At 42.5% G+C, this 19939-nt stretch overlaps 1 protein-coding gene across 1 annotated transcript; it reads right to left on the reverse strand.

Moving 5' to 3' along the window:
• Positions 1 to 6204: 6204 nt before the first annotated feature.
• On the reverse strand, positions 6205 to 16492 carry LOC134467155 (myosin light chain 4-like). Its single transcript, XM_063221070.1, has 7 exons — positions 15791 to 16492; positions 13110 to 13137; positions 12030 to 12179; positions 9338 to 9511; positions 7285 to 7362; positions 6528 to 6575; positions 6205 to 6445 (listed from the first exon to the last, which is right to left on the reverse strand). The coding sequence occupies exons 1-6, from the start codon at positions 16409 to 16411 to the stop codon at positions 6547 to 6549; spliced, it is 1080 nt and encodes a 359-aa protein (XP_063077140.1). The 5' UTR covers positions 16412 to 16492; the 3' UTR covers positions 6205 to 6445; positions 6528 to 6546.
• Positions 16493 to 19939: the final 3447 nt, after the last annotated feature.

The raw sequence follows: 19939 nt of genomic DNA on the forward strand, positions 1-19939 counted from the left end.
CTGGGGTGGATTTCTGGAAAGCGTAGTTGCTAACTATGTTAGCTACTTTGTTGGTTGCAATGCAATTTCCCATTGGCAACTACCAAAGTTGCAAACTGCTAACAACTACGCTTTCCAGAAATGAACCCCAGAGTTGCAGGCTAAAGGTTGCTGGTTCGACTCCCGACCTGCCAGGTTGGTGGGGGTAGTAATTAATCAGTGCTCTACCCCATCCTCCTCCATGACTGAGGTACCCTGAGCATGGTACCGTCCGGCCGCACTGCTCCCTCCCATTGGGGGCTGCCCCCTCGCATGGGTGAGGCATAAAATGCTATTTCGTTGTGTGCAGTGTGCAGTGAACACGTGTGTGCTGTGGAGTGCTGTGTCGAAATGTCAATGGGAGTTGGAGTTTCCCAGGTGGGCTTTCTCTTGAATTGTATCTACAGTATCTACTTTATTGGGTACAGAGGAATAAGTGGTATACTGTACATTATAAGCATGTACTAGCGCTGTACTTATATCAGTAAGGATACTTATTTGTGAGACTACAAAGTATTGTCATTCTATTGTCATTGTGTTAGCCATTAAGGATGTGGTTACATGTTCATTACAGAAAATATAGCCTATCGGTTTAGGACACCTGGCCTAATGGTTAGGGAGTCAATCTTAACTGGAGAGAAGACAACGGAGCAGCACAGGTGAGATTATTTTCTACTACTCAAGTGCACAACATGACTAACGTTTCGATGGAGTCATGGCCTCTGATGAAGATGGTTCATCCATGGAAATGTTAGTCCCTATGTTGTGCACTTGATTAAAAAAAGCAAATAATCTCATCTGTGCTGCTCCGGTGTCTTCTCTCCTGTTAAGATGACCTGTCTGTCTCCCGTTGATGCACCAGATGAAAAAACAAACAAAAAACAGAAGAGCGTGGAGGACCTACCCGTTTGTGGATAGGGAGTCAAATTGCTCCAGGGACTGTTACCAATTCCTCATAGCCAAATGAAAAAAAAAGGATTTCGATAAAAATATAATGGTTGACACGAAGACTTTCAATATGGAGGTAGACCAAGATAAATCGTAGCATGCATAACCAATGCAACAAAGAGGAATCAAAGAGGAATCAAGTTTCCCAACAGGCCTGCCACAACCTGGCAATTGGGGCTCACAGCTGAAAGGGGGCCCTCTGGTAATGATGGGTTGTCTACTTTTATTCAAATGACAACAATGACGACTTTGATGAATGTGGCAGAACCTCCCTAAATTCGGTAACCATAGTGCAATGATACTGCTATCAAGTATATCTCAAGGTGGCCCCTGCCCAATAGTTTGAAGGGGAAAATGGGGGCAGGGTAAGGGCCCTGAGTCTCTATTTGCCGAGGGCCTCCAAATACCCCTGAAACGGCCCTGTTTCCTCATCATGACTTTCCATTGAACTCCATTCATTCTTCTTGTCTCATAGTCTCCTAAAGGAGCACGACTTCCATAGGACTGCAGTTTATAGACTCACATGATATGGATCCCAGAAGAAACTCCTTATGAATTGCCTCTACCCTATGAATCGTCTCTGGTTGACCTACTGTCGAGGGACATAAGACACCTGCCTTCCTGTGATCAGGAAAAAGATTGTGTTCACTGCTATTGGCCACTAGGTGGAGGTATAGGTCATCTTACTAACAGCAGGCAGGCGGAGGGTTCCAGAAGCTTGCATCAGCAATTAGGGACCTCTACCATGCTTTGCAAAACATGAATCATAAGGACATGACACAAATGACATCATATGATATAAATAACCCCTGTTGTATTTGGTGAGTCAGATGTGTCATATACAATGAACTTGCAATTTTTTTTTTCCTTTGCATCCATGAACCAACTGGCCCTAATTCTTAGTTATGCTAGTCCCCTTTTCTGACTTGTCTGTAATGCAATAGAGTGGACCTCACCAGTTTTTAGATGTCTGCTGCTGACTCCGTTATTTGGATCATTTGCATTTTGCTTTAGAATAACTGTCTATGGACATGTCTGATTCTAGCCTGGTTTCGCCAGTCCACATTAATTACTCCATAATTCATTTTTGGTCTGGATCCTGGATTCCCTGGAGCGCTTGGGTGGGAGGAGTGAGCTCAGCTCTGGTTTGAAATGATTAGTGACCAGTTAACCTCTGTGGTGTACAGTATATCACATAAGTGAGTACACCTCTCACATGTTTGCAGATTTCTCAGTATCTTTTCATAGGAGAGCATTAAAGAAATTTCACTTTGACACAATGATTAGTGACCTTTTAGCAACATATATAACCGCTTAAATTTCTTGTTCACTCAGAAAAAAACAAAATACAGCCATTAATGTTTGAACCTTGGCCACAAGCAAGCAAACAAGCAAATTAGCAAATCTTGGTGTCAAGAGAGATGAACAGACCGAAGATATGGATCATTGGAACCATGTTGTGTGGTCTGAAGAGACCAAAATAAACAATTTTGCTTTAGATGGTGCCAAGCATGCATGGTGGTAAACAAGTGAGTTTTACCAAAAAAGTTGATCCACTCAATAGTCAAGCATTGTACGTAGTGGGACTGACATGGTTTCCCAGGTGAAAAAGTGGTTCAATTTAGTACAATAAAAGCACAACTGAAGTGTACTTAGCATGTTAAAAGCGCACTCACACTTTTTGTGCTAAGAAAAAGTATGTTTACAATATGCTTATTTAAAGTGTACTTAAAATTAGATGTAATTAAGTTGCTCTCAAAGAAAGTACACTTTGTGAACCATACATAAAGTGCACTTAGAAGATGTTTGGCTAAAGTGTATTTAGAGGAATATACTAATAGTGTTCTAATAGTGAACTTACTAAAAGTGTATTTTTTAATAACATATTGCAATTGCACTTTTTTAAAGTGCACTTTGATTATACTTCACCCAAGTGACTTAGAAGTGTGATTTTCTATAGTGCGCTTTAAAGTAAATCACTTTAACATATTGGAAGTATACTTTTTCTAAGTGCACCATGATTGTGCTTCAAGTGCATTTACCCATCATGCATCATCATGCATGTACCATCATGTAATGCACTTCTTGGAGCTCAATTTCTCAAACAAAAAGCCATTGACCTCTAAGGAATATCTTTGGTTTGCATGAAAATATTACTCATTGTTATATTCTGCGTTTATTGTAGGAGTTTTAAAATTTTAAAGTGGTACACAAAAAATGACCATGTTCCCACCGTCATTATGATGGTCACGCATATGTTCTGGTATATATAGGCTCACACTTCCCATGTCATCATGGTGAGAGGTAAGTTGGAACTAGTTGTTCAAACAAAGGATCTAGGGTCACCATTAGTAATCAATTCAAATGATCAATTGCAGGCAGGTGGAACAAGAATGAAATAAAGTGAAATGTGTATCTGAAATCTCTGTAACAATGCAAAGATTGTAAATGTCAGTCGTGCTTGGCATGCATACAGTATCACTACTGTGACATGTGGCTGTGTGTGATGTACAAGCTCTGAGGACCAGCATGGATTGTACTATTACATTTATATTATTTCATGTACTTGGGAGTGTACTGTAAATATACTTCAAGCATACCTGTTATATATTTACAATACTTAATATGATATACTTTTTACAGACTTAAAATGTTCCAATGTAGTCCAAAGAAGCATGAAGTTAATATACTTTTATTGTACTTCTAGTAACAATAAAATGTTATAGAAGTGTACTCAAGCACACTATTAATGCCATACGAATGCATGAAAAGCGTGTTTGGAGCATACTTTCAAAAGTATGCTTGTAGTGCACTTAAAGTTGTCCAAAAGCGGTGCCAATTTAGCATCCTCAGTGTGCTGCAAGTGTGCTGAAGTACTGCTTTAGTAGTGCTTCAGCGCACTAATAGTGCAATGAAGCGCACTTTAAATCGCTGAAAATAGTACACTTTGTACTAAGTACGGTCAAAAAAAGTACACTTTAAGTATATGGGTTTTTCACCTGGGTTGGATGTGCATGAATGCTGTCAACATTGATAATCTGAAATACACCTAAAAGAAACGTGTCAACATGCACTGTGACTACTGAAGCAGATCATGACACTCTCCATAGGGTTGCATTCAAATCTCATACCAATCTATTTAAGCCAGGTGTAGACTTAAAATGTAGAAGTTCAATGCAAAGAAAAGTTGAAACGCACACCGATGACCTCCCTTTTAATCCCTTTTCATTTCGAGACGATTCGAGCCAACACGGCCCCTTCTGTACCGGATTTTAATCTGGAATGTACTCACTTTTGTGGGCAAGGTTCAAACATTAACGCCTGTATTTAGTTTTTTTCTGAGTGAACAAGAAATTTAAGCGGTTATATATGTTGCTAAAAGGTTACTAATCATTGTGTCAAAGTGAAATTTCTTTAATGCTCTCCTATGAAAAGATCTGCAAAAATGTGAAGGGGTGTACTCACTTATGTGATATACTGTATGTTATTATGCACACAAGTGCATTTGCTTAATAGCCGGCGGCCTGGAGGAGGGCTCAACCCTCCAAAGAAAAGATAATCAGACCATTCGTGAATTAAGAAAAAAATCAAAATAAATGGTCTGCTGGCGGGTCAGGTTACTTTAAAAAAAAAAAAATGTTATGTGTAATATTTTTTTATGTGCTCATTGGTATTGCTTAACACTGTTTTCTTTTATTTACAAAAAACATTTACAACAACAACAAAAACAAAATAACCCATACAAACGCATGAAAGAAACTGTATTTCACTTTCAAACTAGTCAGGGAATACCACACAGCTTACCACTTGGTGAGTCGCACGTCTTTGAAAATGAATGGCCAGGTTGTAAGGACAGATATACGGACATGCCCATAGACAGACATTCTAAAGTCGGTTGAGACAAGATCCAAATCAGCCTAATAACTGAGGCAGCAGCAAACATGGAAAAATTGGTGAGTACACACTACAGTATACACAAATACACACACACTGACAGACAGAAACACACATACACAGGCACGCACGCATGCACGCACACAGACACAGACACAGACACAGACACAGACACAGACACAGACACACACACACACACACACACACACACACACACACACACACACACACACACACACACACACACACACACACACACACACACACACACACAGAGTGTACGAATACACACACAATACAGTTGCTGTGATGCAATGGGTTTATTTTGGAGAAATGTGTGTGTCCGAGCGAACTGCACGTCTCTCTGGACCCCCCTTAACACCCTTCCCTGGAAGTAGCCGTGGCGAGGGGCACTCAGTGGCACACTGAATTCACAGGGATAATAGACCCCCCCACCCCACCTCAGCCTTACCAGGGCCCCCCACACACACTCGTAACCACCCCACCCCACCCTGGCACAAGGGTATTAGACACCCCAACCTCCTCCCACCCCAGCTCCAGGCATACCAGGGATCTACAGTTCAACCAACAGCTGTGCTACTTTGCCCATGGGGGTTTCAGAATGTGGCTCTCTGTTTCTGGAGCTTATTACCAACTAACACAGTATTCTGATTCTAAGAACCTAGTATCTCACTGGGCTCTGACTCTAGAACCTATTTTCTCACACTGTCCTGATTCTAGAACTCATGACTGAGTCAGCGAGGGCAAGGATATTCTTGATTACAAAATAATGTGAATAACCCTAATCTTGTTAAAATCACAACTCAAAATTTGGAGAATTTCTACAGTCAAAGATTTGAAAAGGCACAAGACACAACAAACATAGGGCAGTCATGGGTAAGCAGTTAGGGTGTCAGACATGTAGGCCAAAGGTTGCGGGTTCGACTCCCGACCTGCCGGGTTGGTGCACGTAGTAATTAACCAGTGCTCTCCCTCATCCTCCTCCATGACTGAGGTACCCTGAGCATGGTACCGATCTGCTCCCTTCGGGCGCCATTGGGGGCTGCCCCCTTGCATGGGTGAGGCATAAATGCAATTTCGCTGTGCAGTGTGCAGTGAACACATGTGTGCTGTGGAGTACTGTGTCACAATGACAATGGGAGTTGGAGTTACCCAGTTGGGCTTTCACTTTCTTTCGCTTTCAAACACAATACACCATATGGGAGTATACAGACTGACTTGTCTGTTTTAAATAATTATTCTTATATATTCTTTTTTTTCCCTTGATGAACTACATGCAACTTTTCTGTCAATTATTTCAACAAATAATTCACCAACAGACTGTTTAAAAACAAACACTTTATTACCTGTATATTCTGAACAAAAGCAACATCACTGTAATTCCCTGCGAGTACAGTAGTCTAGAGTCCCACACTTAGTACCAATGAGAACACTTATGGACAAACAAAATGTTAGATTCACTCCAGTGGACCTTTGTTTCGTTTCGTGTAAACCTGGAACGGCTGCAGTGCACAGCTGTCATATCACCCTCCTGTGGACTTCATATCAGAGTGATCCATTCCCCCTTCGAAGGAAATTTAAAGCTTCGTTTAGCGTTTATTACTGTATTTATTAAAAACAAAAATGTTCATGGGATGGACACTTACAGTATTCCAATGGTCTTGTTCAGCCAGCCATAATGTGCTTGACGAAGGCTGTAAAACATAAACACACAGAAAGCATACGTGATTCCTGTGTTGTCTGTTATTACCGCAGGAGTAAACAAGTAAAGAGTCAAATCACAATTCAGTTGCCCAACATGTCAGAAGGAGAATTGTATTTCTCATGTCTCAGAATTGAGTTGAAATGAACTCTGTTTCAGAAAACATTTGGTCCCACTCAAAAATAGTGATAATTTTACTCTTTGGTCAATGTGACATTTTCAGAGTGAATTTTATTCCAAATTAGGCAATATTAACACTTATTTTATTAACACTGGAATGTGTTAATCATTTCACTGTTGAGTTCAAACTACACTGGCCACCTGCAGAATTGGACACTGACTTGTAACTCAGTGTAAGAGTAATTTGACTCTCCATGGTGTTGTATATCTATCTGGATGTACAGTAGGTTTACTTTGAACCTTTTGTAACACTTTACGTAAACATTTAATGACTGTTGGCCTTAAGTGACATTCGGTTGTGGCAAAGACAACCCAAGGTTATCTTTGCCATAACCGATTGTCACTTAAGGCCAACAGTCATAAAATGCTTATGACATGGACATAATGTTTATGACTCATCTACGACTGGGTCATGACACTATTATGACACTGTAATGACATGCTTATGACACCGGCGTCAAGTAAAGTGTTACTGAACATTTTACACCATATGTTACACCATTACTGTGTACACATTGTACCTTCATAGTTGATGCAGCCATTGGTGTCCTCCTGTCCCGCTAACACCATGTCCACCTCTGCCTCACTCATCTTCTCACCTGGGGGGCACAAGAATCACACTCAGATGCTATTCAAAAAGCCCAGAGATGTATAAAGAAGAAGTAGAAGTCTTACTTTGTGTCTACCTCATTAGATACAGTGGAATGACTGGTGTTTAAACAATGTAAGATCATCATCAGTAACCGCAGAAATACACCAGTGGCGATCTGAGCGAGTCGAGCGACGGAAGTAATTGACTTTGTATTGAGTCGCGAGACAAAAGCGATTCTGGAGACTAGAGCGATTTGCGCGATGAGCGCGACAGTTTGAAGTTGAAATCTTTTCAACTTTCTATGACGCGGTTCGGCGTCAAGCCGCGACAACCAATGACTGTATAGAGGTCAGTGACCACAGCCAATGGGAATGCTGGAATGCTTTGCCTTCTGCCTGTACGGACATACTCTAGTCTAGTCTCTTCAATCGCTCTTATCGCTTGCTGCTGCACTCTGTTGCTTGAATCACATTGCACCTGGTCTATTCGCGCGGTAAGAGTGCTAGGCCTACTACTTAGTATTTCTACATCTTGTATGAGAAATAAGTCGTTGTGCTCCAGTTGAGCGGTTTTCTTTCTTTAGATTTGGGGAATGATGTTATTGGGTTAGAGTGTCATTGTCTCTGAAACTATTTTTCTTTTTAAAAGTATATTTTCATGTGCTCGTTGTGTCTTTATTTGATAGTGAAAGTGAGGAGAGGGCAAGACATGAATGAGAGAGATGGGGTCAGGCTGGGAAATGACCCATCTCAAACTCGAACCTGTTGCTTGAATATGGTCAGATGTCTTAGTGTGCTGTGCCACAACACACCCTTAAAGGATAACTTCAGCCAATTTCAACATGCAGTTGCAATTCTCACACTACCCTGCATTTCTCAGGACCTGAGGTTTTTTTTTCTTTCCTTCAGCCTTTTCCGAGATCCTGGTCATTGTAATGGGGACAGGTGTTTGTTTACATTTCAAAAAAACATTTTTATTTATTACCAAAAACATCCAAAAGGTTGCAACATCAGCAGACAACTAGCAAACAGCGATACCTTTTGGGAAAATATTTGGAGTAGTCCTATGTTAAGATTTAAAAAAATGTGAACAAAAGCTGCCCCCATTAGAATAGCTCAGATCTCGGAAAGGGCAGAGTCAAAAAATGCAGCATCACCGGGTACTGGCAAGTGAAGGCTAGAGTGAGCATTACAACTGCATGTTGAAATTGGCTGAAGTGGTCCTTTACGGTACACACCCTCATGGCGATGTATGAACAAAAAGACTTGACCCCATTTACGTAATTATCCTCATCAATTTCTTGTTCATTGCAAATCAGATAAGATTTATTTACAGTTAGATTGTCTGAGAACCTCATTTACTAGATGTAAAGGTAAATGTAAAAATGATGGTCCCTTAATAAGCTTTATGAACACTAAAAACAACATATTTACAAATAGAGTAAGACACGTGACAGACAGCAGGCAGAGCACAGCCACTGCAGTCCTGTGTTTCCCAAAAACTCTTAACGAGTACTTAAGTATGAGGTGCCACTAAGACAATACACCAGAAATGGGTCTCACATCATCATTAAAGTTTATAAATACACTATTTTACCTCGCACATGCACTTTGCGCAAACATGTTATTTGCATAGGCCTACCAGAACAAAACATTGTATGTAGGCTAATACAATTATTTTATGTATAAACTTTGATTGATGTGATACATATATTGCCTAGGCGGCACCTCAAATTAGGCTTAAGTACTACTTAAGAGTTTTTTGGGAAACAACACGTTTTTCCTCCAGATAGCAAAAGTGATGTGTCTGACAGGCAAACACACATCAAACTCATCCAGTAGGAGTTGATTCCCACTTAGGATGGAATTTTAAATGTTTTGTTGATAATTAGTTCATTGATTAATATTAATAAATCGTTAATAATGCTTTTTAAGGGCCGCTATTCTAGTGTTAGCGATGTATATAACATTTTCTTTCCATACCGAGAGTGGCCAGCACGTGCCGCAGCTCGGCCCCCATGACGGTACCGTTTCCCTCCTTGTCGAAAACCCGGAGTCCCTCCACAAAGTCCTCAAAGGTGCCCCTGTCTTTGGACTTTTGGATTTGTTGAAGCATCGGCAAGAATGTGTCAAAGTCAATCAGCTTAGTGCCCATCTCTGCAAACAAACCAACAAAAACAAAAAAACAAACAAACAAACAAACGAAAGCAAAGACACAAGTCAGACGACACAATCACTATTGCTAGTTAACATAGCAAAAATCGTAACCCGTCTCTAATATATGGCAAGTCGTCATGTTTAAGAACATCTGTAATGTTGTAAAGAAGTTATGGTAATGTTAGAAGGTTTTGATTCAGTGAACAGTTGATGATTGAAGACTGGTGATAATTAAATCTGTGTGTGCACCGCACTAACAGAGAATATAAAGGAAGACCTCCAAAGTACTATATGGTGCAAAACACGAGGTGTTTATTGTGATTAGGAACAACATAACATTAGGAACAACATGTAAACATACAGTATGTTCTATACTGTATGAGTTACTGTATATGAAGTAAGTGGTTTACTTGGTAATCCAGCTAAGTCAATGCAAAGTGAGCAGTAAACCTTGTAATAAAAGGGTTTTATTTCATAATTATCGTCTCAAAATCCATTATCCAAGCACAGGTCCCTGCTATCAGCCTTTAAAGGTGTGTCATCATCACACCAGTGTGTTAGGAATGTTCAGACAATGAAAGTGCAAAGTTCTAAAGAATTTTGATCTTCGTATAATATAATTAGGAATTTTAGAATTGCTGCTGTGTTGTAGGCCTCCTGCACATTTTTTATAGAATGTTCAAAACCTCACCCTTTTAGAAATTAGTGGATTTACCACTTTGTCAGAGGAGCAATAGTCGACTAAGCCTGCTTTCTGGAATTATAGAGGAGTATAGAGGAACTTCGTAATCGTTACTTCGAAACTTCTTTACACCGAACTGGGTAATCTCAGCACACACAGAGACACAGTCGCCATCATCCCCTCTGCGCCTCCACGGTATTCCGCTGTCCCCCGTGACATTCTCTCAGTCTAAATAGACAGTGTGACTAAGCGAGCAGCCACAGACCCGGCGGATTATCAGGCTCTGTCATCAGGTCGGGTGTGAAACCGGTAAATGTCACAGATATGACATGAGACGCGGGGCGCTGACAGCAGTGACATGAATGACACAGGCCAACACGGGCCGCTGACCGTTTTGGCCGGGCCCAAAAAGCCAACTGAGAGGTAACCCCCACCCAATATGCACAATGTATTGAGGACTCAATTCTGGCGCCCCACTCTTCCTGGGCCTGGAACACCTGACAAGTTTATCCCACTCTGTCATTTTCCCTGCTGGCCAACACCTCCCTAAGCCCACCCTGGATATGAGCCGGCTAATACGCGCCTGTTTTCTTAGCCTACTTGTTGTGGCTACTTTGTGTAATAGTAATACTGCAATGGTGTGGTGTAATAGGCTGAAGACTACTGTAACCTTTACCAGTCTTTTTACACTTATTTTTTTTTACATACTACATGTACATACTAACAGTGCTGGCGCTGTTATCCAAAGCGATTTCCAGTTATTTAGGTAGGCCCTACAGTTTATTGGTTACAGTACCTGTAGCAATCGTGGGCTCTGGGCACTGCAGCCATGGATGATATGGGATTTGAGCCTACAACCTCCCGATTACAAGACTGACACCCTAACCATTAGGCCACAGCCGCCTCTTTGTTGTGGCGTTGAACATGTGACTATACAGTTTTAGATGATTGACTATTTAAATTAGGGGTATCAAAGACATTTCAGTTAAGGTGCCGCATACAGTCGATTTGATCTCAAGTGCGCCGCACAATATTTTTGTCTAGCTTTAGATCTCTGGGAAAACTTGGAGTTGATGTGTGATGTGTGATGCTGATACAACTGTGACACAGCCAGGGGGCCCAAACACAGTCCAATACATGCTGGGGGGTCTATTGGGGCTGATTGTACATAGGGCCCACAATGTGCTGCTATGCCCCTGCACCCTCCACTTTGGCTTGTCCAACAGGGAGTGCAGTGGAATAAACAGGAGGAAGCAGCAAAAATAAAGTCTACAACACCAGGCTGCCCGTTCTCCTTCGTTTACGTAATGTGACGTTTTGAGTACAATGATGGTCATGCGAAACATCATATTAAAAGAAAGACAAATGGTGGAGCCTGCCATTGGGGACTTTCTTTTTGTTGTTTCAGTTTACTTCACTTATGCCTCTTTTCCACTGCCGGTTTTCTGTTAGGCCTACAGTTCAACACAATGTGACTCGGCCTCCACTTTTTGCTTTACGATTGAGCCGTGTCGTGCCTATATGAAAAACAAAAAGTGGCGGCCAAGTCCTGCTGTGTCGAGCTGTAGGCCTACCCGCAGTGGAAAAGAGGCATTGGTCCAGCACCCAATGGTATTGCGATGGATATGCATGCTTTCTTTCTTAGATCTAAATTGTCTTTAGTCCAACCTTCACTTTGGACTTGTCAACCAGGACAGTCTTCATGTCTCTGAACCACATACAGTCCCATATGTACATATCTCTGCATGGGATAGAGAGACACGTCATTTCCTTGCATGGCCTGTGCATAAAAAGAAAAGCTGACTTGACTTGACTAAACGGACGGGAGCGACCCACCCTCCACTTTGGGTTTGCCCAGTACGTTGAGGACTTCTGCGTTGGTGGGGTTCTGGCCCAGGGCCCGCATCACGTCGCCACACTGGGCAAACGTAATCTTCATCTCTCCATTCGGGGTCCGGTCGAAGAGCATAAAGGCCTCTTTGAACTCTTCACAGGGCAGGGTAGGGTATAGGTGTGATGTTTGACACAGGGAGGAGAAGAGGGGAAAAGCTGACATGAACATGACATGGATACACACAAGTAGTGAAAGTTCAGAAGCATAAATCACCAAACTATGTTCTGGTTTGAGACTGATATATAGACAACTTTTGACAATAAATAGAGGTGCACAAAGTAAAAGGAAGTGCTTAGTAGGCTACATCATATCTACCTCAGTAGGTACTGTATGGTGGAGTAAAAAACTATGTAAGATCATGTACTAGAATTGTACTGTAATTGCATCAGTAAGAGTACTTCTAATGAATACTGACTTTCAAACATAGACTGCAGAGGTGGGGCTGGAGAAGAGCGATAACATTGTTGCCACCAATACATTCCTTTAATATCTCTCTTCAAAACTGTTCCCTGTTCATGTAGAAAATCAATATGTGGTAAAGTTGACAATAATTGACAATATTGACAATATTCCTCCATATGACGCCCAGCTAAGCTGAGCTAAACCGGACCAGATCTAACGGCTTGAAAATACATTTTCATAGACAAAAAATGTGTAGCATTACAAACTTCATGTGTCCAACAGTGAAACCCTTTTGTGATTATGGCCCCCTCAAATGTGTTCCGTGGTCTATGCTATAAAAGTTACAGTATATGATTGTTTTGTATGATTATGTCAGAATTGTCAACACTAAGTACTGAAGTGAACTTGAAATAGTTTGGAGAGTATGTGGTGTTGTGAAAACGTGTTGTGTGAGTTCTTTTTCGTTCAAGTCACTCGTCATCTCTATAGGAGTCACTCATTGACTGACGACCTAGACGAAGAGGGTGTAGGTCGTCAGCCAATGAGTGACTTCCATAGAGATGACTCGTTCATCTCACTCAAAGAACCGGGGACATATACAAGTCCTATTGTTTTCTTACCTTCTATCTGGTCAATACTGAAGTCTACCTGAAATAGAAGTACAAAAGACACACAAACACAAACACACAGATCTAATTAGCTTGTTATTTTCCACTTGGCATCCACAGACGCATCGCATTACACTACATGGAAATATAGTCTATTTATCGTCTCTTCTGCTCCTCTGCAGGATGTGGATGCATGTAACTTTTAATAGAACTTTTCCTAATTGAATTAATGTCCTAAGTCTAATTTCCGAATAAATGTTGTAATAACCTTGCGTAACTTCACGCTCTGTTCATTCGATCATCCTTTAGCAAGACACTTAGCCCACTGGCACATACATTTCTGGTAACAGCTAATTTATAATGCCATGTCTTAAGGGGTTAATACATATGTCATACTGTATATGGGTAATATACTGTACATATGAGAAATATTTGTGGCATTATTTGTGGTATCCCGTGCTTTTTAGTATCACATAGTTGTGGAGAAGAACGTGTTACACGACAGGGCAGGAATGCACGGAACAGATGTGGCGATTTAGCCAAGGCCGCAGCTTGGCACCGTCTCTCCACCGCTACTAACAGTAGCCTACCACCCGCTAGCGTCACACACCTGTTGCTAATATTAGCAACTCGACATGTGTGTTTACAGAGGGCCTCAGAACTTTACTTCCCAGGCCTGTCACAACCAGGCATGAAATTAGGGCCCCTAGCTGAAAGGGGAGCCCCTGGTTATAACAGGTTATGTAGCCTACTTGAATTCAAATGACAGCAATCACCACTTAGTGAGTGTGGCTGCAGCACCTCCCTAAATTCAGGGGCTGAAAAGTGCAATGATATTGCTATCAAAATCCTTAACAAGGGGGGCCCTCCACAGTAGTGTAAAGAGAAGAAACACAAGACATCAATAAGTGAGATTGTACACAGTCATGAATGCATGTGCCAACAAGGATACAGTTTAAATAGGTAATAGCAGCTTGACTACCAAGAAAGCGTATATGGTACACCATGGTACTGTGGCTTGGGGGGTGGGGGTTGAGGGACCCAAGATCCTCTTTATCTAGGGTCCCTAAATACCTTGAAACAGCCCTGGCACTGTCCAGTGCTTTACTGCGCGCTCCCCTATTCCAGAGAGCTAATTATAGACACAATAGGGGACGGTCCAGCAGCAGTGTGTGTGGTACAGTCCAGTAGGCTTCCATATCGACACATGGGGTATCAGAAAACAGATGCTCGTTACAGGCCAGTGGATGGGGAATTCTTAGCAGTAGCTACAGTGCAAAGGCTGCTGGAACATTTTCAGACAATTACATCGCACTTTGCTTCTGGTGCCGAACTGCCTGTGACTGACAAAATTGGCATGGGCCCTCACATTTCTGGAGCAATCGTGATCTTTCACATTTTTGAAAACAAAACTAAATCGTTCTATTCATTTATGGTTGTCCATCCTTAAGATATTATAGCCATTCTGTGGCTAGATTTACTTATGTAAACAAGAAAAGTGAATATTGAAATCTAGTGGTGTCAACAATGATCGATTCGGCGATGCAATCCAATGCGGGGCATGGACGATCCAGAATCGATCCGGCAAGTTCCAGAATCGATCCAGCAATTTTTTAAAGTTTCAATTACTTCCATGGATATTTCGGGAGCAAATGAATGTTAAATTACATAAAAGCACTTCAAAACATTGCAAGACTGATACAGACTGATGCAGAAAACAGCCAATAAATTGTTGCTCAGTGTCTGACTACTTGTATTGCCTCATCATGACTGATTAAACATTTGTTTTGCTTTCAGTAGAAATGTAATGCATTGCAATGCATTGTAGAATTGAATCGGATCGGGTCGGATTGCATAGAATCGATTCGAATCGAATCGCTACCTCCCGAATCATGATCGAATCGAATCGTGAGGGCAGTGCCAATCCACACCACTATTGAAATCTGTAATCTGTAAAACTATAATTTTCTCCAAAACGGGGAGTACGGTGAGAAAGGATTCCTGTTAGACAATGGCCATGTTTACATGAGACGTTTAATTCGGAATTAGCACATTTTTAATTCCGCATAACACTTAATTCCGCTTCGAAAACAGCACGCAAACACTTCACAATTCGGAATTAAATCAAAGTGCAATGTAAACTTAGCATAACTGTTTAATTCTGAATCATTAATTCGGTATTAAAAACATCACGTAAACGAGGCCAGTGTTGTAGGAAACAGGGAAGAACATTATGTACAAAGCAACATCAACTACTCATCACCACTCACACTCATTGTCAAATAATGGAATCCATATCAAATAACCTACAGTAGCCTACTCATCATCATAGTGTAAGATATAAGTCTCCTAGTCAATTTCCAGATTCCTACCGACATACATTTTGCAGCATTGGATACATTAGGTCAAATTAAGTCAAATCACCGCCTTATTTACTAAGGCTGATTGATAGTAAAAAATGACACGTCTCACAAACCTTATCACGGTCAGACCGTTAAACAAAAGTTTAGATGGAATTTCTTATCGCACAGGCACAACTTAACAAATCAGGTCAAATCACCAAGTTCACTAAAGCTGATTGCCAAAAACACAGGATACAAGATACAAAATGTCACATCTATCAACATGTCATCTTGGTCAGATCATTAAACATTTAGAACTACATATCCCACAGACCAAGCTTTAACACTCACAGGTGTGGTGGTTGTCACGACAGCTCCAGCGACTTTTGGTGGTTCAGGAGCTGGCTCTTGTGCTGGTGCTGGAGCTGCTGCAGGTGCTGGTGCTGGTGCTGGAGCTGGGGCTGCTGGGGCAGGGGCTGCTGCCTTGGCTGGTGCTTTTTTTTCAGCAGCCGCTTTGGCTTTGGGTGGAGCAGGAGACTTAGCCTTTGGAGGCTCTGGCGATTTAATCTTTGGAGCAGGCGCTGGCGATTTAACCTTTGGGGCAGGGGCAGGCTCTGGCGATTTAACCTTTGGAGCAGGGGCAGGTTCTGGTGATTTAGCCTTGGCAGGGGCAGGTTCTGGTGCTGGGGCAGGCTCTGGGGCAGGAGCTGGGGCCGGTTCCGCAGGTGCTGGAGCGGGCTCTGGAGCAGGGGCAGCAGCAGGCTCAGCAGCAGGGGCAGGCTCGGGGTCGGTAGCGGGGGCAGGTTCAGGTGCAGGGTCAGCAGCAGGTTCTGGGGCAGGCTCTGGGGCAGGGGCGGCGGCGGGCTCTGGGGTTGGGGCAGCCGGAGGGGCTTCAGGAGCGGCAGGTCCGGCCTCCGGAGCCGGGGATGGGGCTGGGGAGGCTGGTGCGTCTGCTGGCTTCTTTGGGGGCATGCTGGCCGTGGAGAATGCTGATGATTCTCTGGTGCTTGCGGTGACTGCAACTGCTGCTTTGCCTGCTGTTGTGCTGTGGAATAGTTCTTGAAGCTGTGAAGACAATGGACTGCGACAAGTGTGCAGTTATATACAAGGCCCTGCCCTATCGGCCAGTCATGCTCTCTCTCTCTCTCTCTCTCTCTCTCTCTCTCTCTCTCTCTCTCTCTCTCTCTCTCTCTCTCTTATCCTGTCTCTGGTACTCTCTTGATTTCAGCCCCCATGCCAGTCTGCCTGTTCTATTATTGTACTCCATCTTTTCCTCCTATGTCTCTCTCTGTCTATCCTTCCTCTTTCTTTCTCTCCTGCCTCTACCTCATCTCTCTCTCTCTCTCTCTCTCTCTCTCTCTCTCTCTCTCTCTCTCTCTCTCTCTGTACCTCCCCATGCTCTGTCTCCTCCCTTGTTTTAACTTTTTTTTTTCTACAGAGACATTCGGCATTTCTCTGCCCCACCCACTCCACAACATACAGTATGATCTGTAGTGCTATAAAAGGAAAGGACGCTTAGCCCCACGAGGGCCCACTCTACTCTACCTCTTGGGAAAGAACCCACAACATGGTCTACCACACCACACCACATCACACCACTCTACACCAATGTATACACCACACAGCAATGGTCCACCACACAGCACTACACTACACTATGCTACACTACACTACACTATGCTACACTACACTACACTGGTTACGTGGCGCTATTCCGACATGGCGCTATTCCGATGTTAATGTCTATTGTCGGAATACCGACACGTTTTCCACCGTCCGCCGCTATTCCTACATGCCGCTATTCCTACATGCCGCTATTCCGACATCCCTAACCTTAACCCTAACCCTAACCCTAACCCTAACCCCTAAAAAGTGTCGGAATAGCGGCATGTCGGAATAGCGCTATGTCGGAATAGCGATTGCCCCCCCACTACACTACACTACACTACATTACACTACACCACACAACACCACATCACACCACTCTATACCAATGTATACACCACAGCAATGCTACACCACACAGCACTACACTACCTATGCTACACTACACTACAACACACCAATGCTTCACCACACAACACCACATCACTCTACTCTACTCTCGCAACACTAATGCTACACCACACCACACTACACCACACCAATGCTACAACACAACACACTACACTACCAATGCAACACCACAACACACCACACTACATTACACCACACCACACCACAAAACACCACATTACACCACACCACAACATACCACATTACACCACACCAGTGGTGTAGTCTACTTTTTTATGGTGGGTATACTGTATATTTGAGCATTTTTTGAAGTGGGTATACTGTATATATTTGTGCTATTCAAAACAATGGATCAATCAATTTTAAGTGGGAATACTGAAATCCCTGAAATTTCGAAGTGGGTATACTCCGTATACCCGCGTTCTACGTAGACTACACTACTGCACCACACTACACCACAACACACCACACCACAATGCTACACCACAACACACCAACGCAACATCACAGCAATGCTACTCCACAGCAGTGCTACACCACAACACACCAACGCAACACCACAGCAATGCTACACCACAGCAGTGCTACACCACAACACACCAACGCAACATCACAGCAATGCTACACCACAGCAGTGCTACACCACAACACACCAACGCAACATCACAGCAATGCTACACTACCTGTAGGCCTATACCACATTACACCACATCACAAATAGGTCAGGAGTGAAAATATGAATGAATGAAAAGAAACTATGGATCTGAGATACTGGCAGGGTAATCCAATCCATCCATCCATCCATCCATCCATCCATCCATCCATCCATCCATCTGCCGGTCCTTCTGTTTTTCTCTATCTATCTATCTATCTATCTATCTATCTATCTATCTATCTATCTATCTATCTATCTATCTATCTATCTTGTCAATATATAAACAGTAGGCCTTATGAAAAAAGTTCTAGAATATTCCACACATTGGTGCAGATGTCTTGTGCTACCAGAAGATTCCTGCAAACACTCTACAAGAGTCATGTGCAAACTGAATACTGCCAGTATTCCATTGTAAATGCAAAATGTAAAATCGAAAAAAATCCTGCAAGCAAATGTTCTCTATGGTCATCCACATAGAAAAGGAACCTGTAGTGTAGGGTGTGTGTGCTACAGTAGCGTGTGGGACCTTCTTGAGGGGGTGAGAGCGAGAGGTGCGAATGATGAAGAGATTAGCACCTCAAAAGAGGAGGAGAGGGGGCCCTAACAGAGACAGAGGGTGCATTCCAATATGCAACCTTGTGTCCTCCACTTGTGCTTGAGGCCTCGCACCAGGAAGTAATATGTCGTGATGACATCACTGACAACAGCATTATATTTCAATATCTTGCAAAAGCTCAATTGTAAAGTCATTTTCTCAATTGCAAACTGGATGATGAATGTAGAGTAGTCTCCCAAAAATTGTCCTGACTAGGCTGACAGCAGGGAAAAGTAATCGTTATCTCCACGGAGGCGGGGCATCAGCAAAATGTGAGGCCACAAGCACAAGAGGAGGACGCAAGGTCGCATATTGGAACGCACCCAGAGCGATCACAGAAGGAGGGGTTAAAAAAACAGGTTTGGGGGTGTGTAACATACCTAACTCCACCCAGGACAAACTTTCCGGCACTTTGTTATGCTATGTGCACACTGTATTATTCCACTTCATATTTGAAATTATGCATTATGAAGGGGGGCCTTTCAGATGGTTTTGTACCGGGCCTGGTCAAACCTTCAATTGGCCTGGGCCTTAATAGTCGAGTACATCTATGGTCAAAATGCACCAAACCCCAAAAAAATTGATACAAAAGGTTTTTCAACTGATTCCAATACATCCAGCTGTCCTTACTAACATACTAAAAATCTAGGAAAATCTAACTTCAGGAAAGGTGTCATTTTCAAGATCAAAGTTTTTTAAAATAAAGGTTACTACATGATAATTACATTGGCATGAACTAACATGTTTTCAGGATCTGTTTGTTTGGAGTGCTGTTTGGGTGGATAAAGACACTTCTGCTATGGTAATATCCATGTGTTGTTTGTCAGGGCACATCATCAGTGATGAATCATGGTGTCACTAGGTATTTTGGGTCTTTCAGCAGCTGAACTGAATAGACAGGAGCCACTACATGTGTAAGTAGAGGGCAAGGTGAAACGGTTGGTACTGGAGACAGACAATGTCCTGAAAGGACATAGGGCTTTAGCATAGCTTTCGGGTAAGCCAGAGTAGGGCCTGTTGTAGCTTCATAGGCAAGGGTCAGGGCCTTGTATTCAATTAGGGCATGAAAAAGAGGACATGACTGGGAAACTGAGGCTATGTGGTCAAAGAATGATAGATGGTCATCAACTATGACACTTAGATTTATTGTGGCCTTATTTGAGGCAACAGTAGCAGAATCCATATTGAGTTCGATATCATGGCAACCTAAATCTTTGGCTGGGATCACCAGCAG

This window comes from Engraulis encrasicolus, chromosome 17 (genome assembly GCF_034702125.1).
Source record: "Engraulis encrasicolus isolate BLACKSEA-1 chromosome 17, IST_EnEncr_1.0, whole genome shotgun sequence".
Taxonomy (NCBI): Eukaryota; Metazoa; Chordata; class Actinopteri; order Clupeiformes; family Engraulidae; genus Engraulis; species Engraulis encrasicolus.